The 7,610-nt window shown below is 41.2% G+C and overlaps 1 protein-coding gene across 11 annotated transcripts in view; it reads right to left on the reverse strand.

Annotated features, from left to right (window-relative positions):
- Positions 1-1,988: 1,988 nt before the first annotated feature.
- ARFGEF3 (ARFGEF family member 3) overlaps positions 1,989-7,610 on the reverse strand; it is a 192,849-nt gene continuing 187,227 nt past the window's right edge. For all 11 annotated transcript variants that reach the window (XM_055087475.1, XM_028494381.2, XM_024122650.3 and 8 more), the window contains 2 exons: positions 4,509-5,727; positions 1,989-3,146 (listed from right to left, as the gene is read on the reverse strand). In XM_055087475.1, the coding sequence (XP_054943450.1) occupies positions 2,955-3,146; positions 4,509-5,727 (1,411 nt within the window). In that variant the 3' untranslated portion in view covers positions 1,989-2,954. The remainder of the gene's footprint in view (positions 3,147-4,508; positions 5,728-7,610) is intronic.

Consider the following 7,610-nt stretch of genomic DNA (forward strand, 5'->3'; position numbering starts at 1 on the left):
GAAATGGAGACACCAGAAAGAGTGAGGGGCTGATGGGGCAGTGTGGGGAGGGACCACACATCTACTAAGGGTTTTTACATATGTCCCTTTCTTCTTCACCCCTGGGAGATTTGACTGACTTCGCTATGACCTGAAGTGTACTATTCCTCGGAGATTATTTGCATCAAGCCATGTCCTTTTTGAAAACTGCAAATACCTCTGAGAAGTATTACTGTGACTTAGCTGATTTTCCAGCTGAAATCTGGCATGGATGTGATACACAGAGTGTGCTGGGAATGGAGGTGGGTAGAAGACTGCTGTAGGCTGGAGGGGCGGTCTACAGAAAACATGACGGGAAGGGACCAAAACCCTCTGACAAAGTTGTAGGTAAAGAACGATGTACATCCTCTCATCTTTTATTCTTGGGACCCATAATTAGGCTGGTACTAGAGCAGTGTTTGAATACAGAATGGGGTAAACTTGTTTTCATAAGCTAGCCATGAATCCCACAATAGAGAATCTGTCAAGACAATCAATTCTGACTTCTAAACGGTTAACAACTTCCAGGACATGACCTTCATAAATTGAGACGGGCTTCCTTTGAATTTTTATACTTTATAAAAGTTGCTAGATATAAACATTTTGTAATTACTCTGATTTGATAATACTCTGCTTTGCTGAAGCTCCCCCCATCCCCAGAAATTGCAGAATACTCACAGGCTCACAAGGAAATGAACCTTAGCATGAGCTACAAAAAGAAACAAAACAATAATGGTGTACTGCTTTTGTTTAAAAAAAAAAAAAAAAGTATCTACCTAACCAACTTTCAATTCTACTTACAAAATATAAAAAATCTAAAGTATAGAACACAACTCATTGCTATCCCAACGATTCATTGCTTGTTAACATCAAATTGTTGATCTGTTTCTAAACTTGCATTATTGTCTAATGAGCAAAAACTGAAGGCAGAGTGTTTTGTGGAACTGGAAAAACATCTGAATTCTGTGGTGATCTCCAGATGGCATAGTGAGTGATAAGGTTCTTTCTTTTAGATTGCCTAAATAAATCAGGGAACCCTGTCTTCCTCTTAACCTTGTAGATAGTTAGTTATATATTCCCAAGGAAGACAAAGTTTACAAATACCAGCACTGAATAAAGCTGTCAGTTTTAAATAAGAGTTGATGTTTTAGGGATAATATTTTCTTTTTTTTTTTTTTTTTTTTAAATTAATTAATTAATTAATTTTTGGCTGTGTTGGGTCTTCGTTTCTGTGCGAGGGCTTTCTCTAGTTTTGGCGAGCGGGGGCTACTCTTCATCGCGGTGCGCGGGCCTCTCACTGTCGCGGCCTCTCTTGTTGCGGAGCACAGGCTCCAGACACACAGGCTCAGTAGTTGTGGCTCACGGGTCTAGTTGCTCTGCGGCATGTGGGATCTTCCCAGACCAGGGCTCGAACCCGTGTCCCCTGCATTGGCAGGCAGATTCTCAACCACTGCACCACCAGGGAAGCCCGGGATAATATTTTCTATTAAGAATAATTTTTAGGAGCTGGGAAAATTAAAACGTATGTCTTAGCAACTAACTCTTTAGAATGTGTGTGAGTGGGCTTGACTGAGGAGTTTCAATCACTATTATAATTTAAGAAATATTAAATATACTGTAAATAATAAGATAAAGATTCCAAATTAATTTTCTAGTAATAATTAGGAAAATAAATATCTGCTTAAAATATGCCTGAATTAAAAGACCTCAAGCAGAGGGCAAATCTACTTGCCAGAGAGGAGAAATATTTTAAACTGAAAAACTTCATTTCCTAAACTTCATTCTGTGTCCTTTTCTCCTGTAGTTTTATTTTCTTCTGAGACTAGAGTGTGTATGAACGACACCATAATTTCATACGATTGTTGTCTAATATTTTCAGATTTAAAATGATTTCATCATCACCTCCTTTCCCATCCCTTCCAGCTGTCTCCCTAACCCCACACTTCCTGCTCCCTTCCCTGAGAAGTCTGTTCATTGGACGGTGAATTCTTGAGTTCCTTTCTTCCAAGGGTGTTGATATAAAATGAGTTGTTTTGTTTCCTTAGAGACAAAATGTTATACCTTATGTTCAGATAATTGTGGAGCATAGAGATGTGTGTGCAACAAGGAACTAAGGCACCATTTTTTCCTTCCCTTTTCATTTTTGCGTTGGGAGCAAAAGCAAAGACTATTGGGACAGTCAGGGTGGCCGGTCTTAAATCATTTGGCACTATCCGTATCAGCCAATACCACTGAGGACTATGTGTCAAAGGCTGCCATGCCACAGACTTAAAATCCTGCCATGAAAGAATTTCCTTCCTTTAGAAGTAGGGAAGTGAAGGCACAATAGTACCTTACATGAGGAAGTTGGCAAATACCAACCAGAAAATCTTGACAACTTAGGAACAATTTTGAAATGTTCTGGAATATTTTACAGAGGAAGTAAGTCATCCCTTTCTTGATTATGACACCCAAGAATACATTTTTCCAACTGTTTTTTTCCCAGCCGAACTCATAATCATAATTTAAATCTTCCTCCAATTAATCGTGTCTGGTAATCATGTCTGTGTGTACATCAGCTTGACTTACCAGCAGATGTTTCTTTAGCTATTGCATTTTTTAAAATGATGGATCAATGTAATATGTTTTCAAAGGAGTGGCCCTTGAAAGTGACTCATTTGGGGATAATAATGCAGGCAAAAGCATTGGGAAATAAGATTTAGAAATGTGTCAAGGAAGGTAGAGTCTTCTGAAATTATGTGCAAATTTAGAGATTCACTTGTGCCATCCAGATACAAACTTAGTATCCAGAATGGCCCCAATGCTGATTAGTTAGGGAGCAGCTGGGTGTTCTCTGAGTCACTGGGGCTGGTGGTGGGGAAAATGCTATCAGCTGGATTGGCAGACATACTCTAAACCCTCCTAGTGTATTTCCTTGGGAATGGAATGTGAGTCTTCTACACAATGATGTCATAGACACGGCCCACTCTGCCGAGCCATTCTCTCACAGCCTGGCGAACTCTGATGTCAGTCACGTGACAGGTCAGCTGGCTGATGCATGGGAACACTGCTGGCTGGAGCGCTGTGAAGGTCTGGTCTGGAAGGATCTGAATCTGATTGAGAACTGTTAGCACCATGTTGGTCCATGCCTAAGAGAAAGGAATTAAGAGAATTAGCAGTTTTCTCCAGCAGTTTCATTTGTACTCTTAAGTGTGGCTAATATGCAAATGAGTTTTCTCAGGCTTTAGGCTTCAATAAATGTAGTCTTTACTAATTTAATGCACTTATAATAAAACATCAGTTTAAGTTCATATATATATATATATATATATATATATATAAAAGGACTAGCAGAGACTCATTTCACATTAGGAATACATTATTTCCAACTTTTACAAAATACAAAAATCTTACTTCTCAGATTTTTAAAAACTCTCTTGCCTTCTCATGATGAGATTTTCATAGGCCATATGACATTTTTAATCAGCAGTCTCTCTAATGTCTAGAAAACTTGGAATAGGTCTACCTTAATTTAGGGTAACTTTTGAAATCATAAGCAAATCTCCAAGACATGAAAAAGCAATTAAGATTTGTTATTTGTCAAGAAGGTCATCTGTTAAAGAATAACCTTACATCTCAGTTTGACTGGATACTTTTACAAATACAGTCTAAGATGATTTTGGTGTATTCTGAACTATGAAGTTTAGTTCTATGTTCAAGATACATCAGAGGAAAAAAGAATCTTGTAAGATTCATACTAATTCTAAATTTATGTTCATTCTAAGAATACATTCCTGTATAGGTCCATAGAATCCTAGGACCCAAGAGTTCCTATCTTACTGTGCCTGCAACAGGAATCTACAACTTAAAATAAACATCCAGATTACTTTTAAAGGGTTCTCCACGAGTTTAGATCCTTCTTTCTTTTCCCATCTCATCTTTTCTTAAATTGAATGAAACAGTGCCCCTCTTCTTTACTTCTCAAGCTCATTTTTGGGAGGTACCATAGAATTGCAAATATTAATTATATAAAGCAATAGGAACACTCTGAAAATGAGAATTTTTATGTGCTCAGGATGGGCTAGAAAAACAATTCATTGGAATAACCACATAATATGCACTTTGCCTTTTCCCTTTACATAATTCTTCATAACTACAGAATTGCTTCAGGGCTATCTTCAAATGATTAACTGGCATTGAGTCCTGGGTTTAAGTCCATCCATTTTCTAAGCTTTGGCGTCATCTTATTTACACAGGTGGGTTCCTAATTCTCAGTAGTATCTGTTATAACCCATAAAAACAATTCCTGAAATTATGAGAATACAATTTCAGTTTCACAAGGATATACTGATGGATTCTATGCCTTAGGGGCAGGCAGTCTCCTGACTTTGGAGGCTCATAACGTGTCTGAGTGCTCCCTGAGGGGCACAGGTGCATCACTGGTACCCAGCTTCCCTCGTGCATGGCCGGCTGTGGACCCTTGCATCCTCCGGCGGGGGGCGGGTACCCACCTGGATCTGGGCTTCGGCGTCCCTTGCGGAGACACTCCGGGAGCTGCCGGTGGAGCCCGAGCGGGGCCTCTTCTCCTGGCGCAGCAGCTCGGGGCCAGCGCTGAAGGAGTGCCGCATCTGCCCCTGGTCCATCAGGTGCTGGGGCCGCTGGAGCAGCGGGGAGCCTTGGCCCCTGGGCCCCAGCGGCTCTCCCTTCTTCTCCACCTTGACCTCTTTGGGGAAGGCGGGCAGGTTATGCTGTTGTTTCCTCTTCTTGTACTCGGTCATCAGCTTTGAGATGGTCTTGTCGGCTGCCATGGTGTAGATTTTGTTGCCGGCGTTCTCCCACCACTCCTTCTTGCGGCTGGGGTCCTTCTTCTCTACCTTGGGGCTCGGGGGCAGCAGCAGCATTTCCCCGCTGGTGCCCCTCAGGCTCAGCGGCTCGCCCGCGTGATCCCGGGGCTGACTGCGGTCATCCTCGGAAGGCGTGTCTTTCCCCGAGAAGCCCCCGGTGGACGGGGTGGATGACTCCGACTGGAAGGAGGGAAGGATGAAGAAAGGGTCGCTCTTGAAGATGGGTGCCTCCTCCATACTGTTCTCCAGGTCCAAGTGCATCTGGATGTAGTTATTACACAGCTCCATGCACAGCTTGTGAAGCCTCTTGACCAGCCACGCCCAGTCCGCATTGCTGACGGGCTGGACACTGAGTGAGGGCATCCGAGCTCTCCACTGCCTCTTCTCCTTGCCTCTAGGGGGGCTCACCTGGGCGGTCTCCTCAAAAATGTCTTCATCTTCTGACGAACACTGCTGGGAGGAATCTGTGCTCCTCTCATCGTCCTCAAAAAGGACCTTCTTCACTTGCTCAGCAGTGATGGTTTCTTGGTTGCTGAGAACAGCACAGACCAGTGCATGGAAATAAATGTTAAAACTCATGGCAGACTGGCGGTAGAGGTTGGCAGCGCCCCCGATGCCAGACACTTTCTTCAGCAGGCACTTCAACCCAGGGCTGGTGTCAAACTCTCTGGCAGTCCGGTAGGAGTCCAACAGCAGGTCAAAGATGACGGCCAAGTTCTGCATGGAGATGTATCTGAGGAAGCCAGCCAGCTTGGTTTCTGGCACTTGGATCTTCTCCTCCCCAGGAGAGGGGCCTTTGACAAACTCTTCTAACAAGATATCATATAAGTTCTGGAGTAACACTTGATGGGATAGTAAACTCACCACAATTTCCCTGAAGGAAACACTTCAAATGAAAAGAAAGGCATTGATTAGTAGCCAGTTGCCTTACATGAGTTACCTTAAAGCAATTCAGACCTTACACAAACAGAATGACTAGGCAAAATTACAAACTAAACTACTTGTATTTTAATGTCTTTCTTCAAAAAGGACAAATTTCTTGGGGCATTACAAGATGACAATTTTAATCATGATTAATGGAATTCCTGACACTTTTAAAATCTGGGAGCTACAGAATTAATATTATGATATTGAGTTAACGATTCTCAACAAGACTTAGGAAACAAATAGAACAATTTTATAAAATTTTTTTTTTTTTTTTTTTTTTTGTGGTATGCGGGCCTCTCACTGTTGTGGCCTCTCTCGCTGTGGAGCACAGGGTCTGGACGCGCAGGCTCAGTGGCCATGGCTCACGGGCCTAGCCGCTCCGCGGCATGTGGGATCTTCCCAGATCGGGGCACGAACCCGTGTCCCCTGCATCTGCAGGCGGACTCTCAACCACTGCGCCACCAGGGAAGCCCCTATTTCATTCTTTTTAATGGCTGAGTATTATTCCATTGTATATATGTACCACATCTTCTTTATCCATTCATCTGTCAATGCACAGATGAATGTTTCCATGTCTTGGCTATTGTAAACAGCGCTGCAATGAACAATGGGGTGCATGTATCCTTTCAAACCATTTTTCCCTGGATATATGCCCAGCAGTGGGATTGCTGGATCATATTGCTGGATCATAGCTCTGTTTTCAGTTTCTTAAGGAACATCCATACTGTTCTCCATAGTGGCTGTACCAATTTACATTCCCACCAACAGTGTAGGAGGGTTCCCTTTTCTCCACACCCTCTCCAGCATTTATTGTTTGTAGACTTTTTGATAATGGCCATTCTGTCGGGTGTGAGGTGATATCTCATTGTAGTCTTGATTTGCATTTCTCTAATAATTAGAGATCTTGAGCATCTTTTCATGTGCTTCCTGACCATCTGTATGTCTTCTTTGGAGAAATGTCTATTTAGGTGTTCTGCCCATTTTATGATTGGGTTGTTTGTTTTTTTCAATATTGAGCCACAAGAGCCGTTTGTAAATTTTGGAAATTAATCCCTTGTTGGTCACATTGTTTGCAAATATTTTCTCCCATTCTGTGGGTTGTCCTTTTGTTTATGGTTTCCTTTGCTGTGCAAAATCTTTTGAGTTTAATTAGGTCCCATTTATTTTTCATTTCATTTCCATTATTGTAGGAGACAGAATGAAAAAGATATTGCTGCAATTTATGTCAAAGAGTGTTCTGCCTATATTTTCCTCTAAGAGTTTTATAATATCTGGTCTTAGATTTAGGTCTTTAATCCATTTTGAGTTTATTTTTGTGTATGGTGTTAAAGAATGTTCTAATTTCATTTTTTTACATGTAGCTGTCCAGTTTCACCAGCACCATTTTTTGAAGTCTGTATGTCTTCTTTGGAGAAATGTCTATTTAGGTGTTCTGCCCATTTTATGATTGGGTTGTTTGTTTTTTTCAATATTGAGCCACAAGAGCCGTTTGTAAATTTTGGAAATTAATCCCTTGTTGGTCACATTGTTTGCAAATATTTTCTCCCATTCTGTGGGTTGTCCTTTTGTTTATGGTTTCCTTTGCTGTGCAAAATCTTTTGAGTTTAATTAGGTCCCATTTATTTTTCATTTCATTTCCATTATTGTAGGAGACAGAATGAAAAAGATATTGCTGCAATTTATGTCAAAGAGTGTTCTGCCTATATTTTCCTCTAAGAGTTTTATAATATCTGGTCTTAGATTTAGGTCTTTAATCCATTTTGAGTTTATTTTTGTGTATGGTGTTAAAGAATGTTCTAATTTCATTTTTTTACATGTAGCTGTCCAGTTTCCCCAGCACCA

The sequence above is a fragment of the Physeter macrocephalus genome, chromosome 10 (genome assembly GCF_002837175.3).
Source record: "Physeter macrocephalus isolate SW-GA chromosome 10, ASM283717v5, whole genome shotgun sequence".
Lineage (NCBI taxonomy): Eukaryota > Metazoa > Chordata > Mammalia > Artiodactyla > Physeteridae > Physeter > Physeter macrocephalus.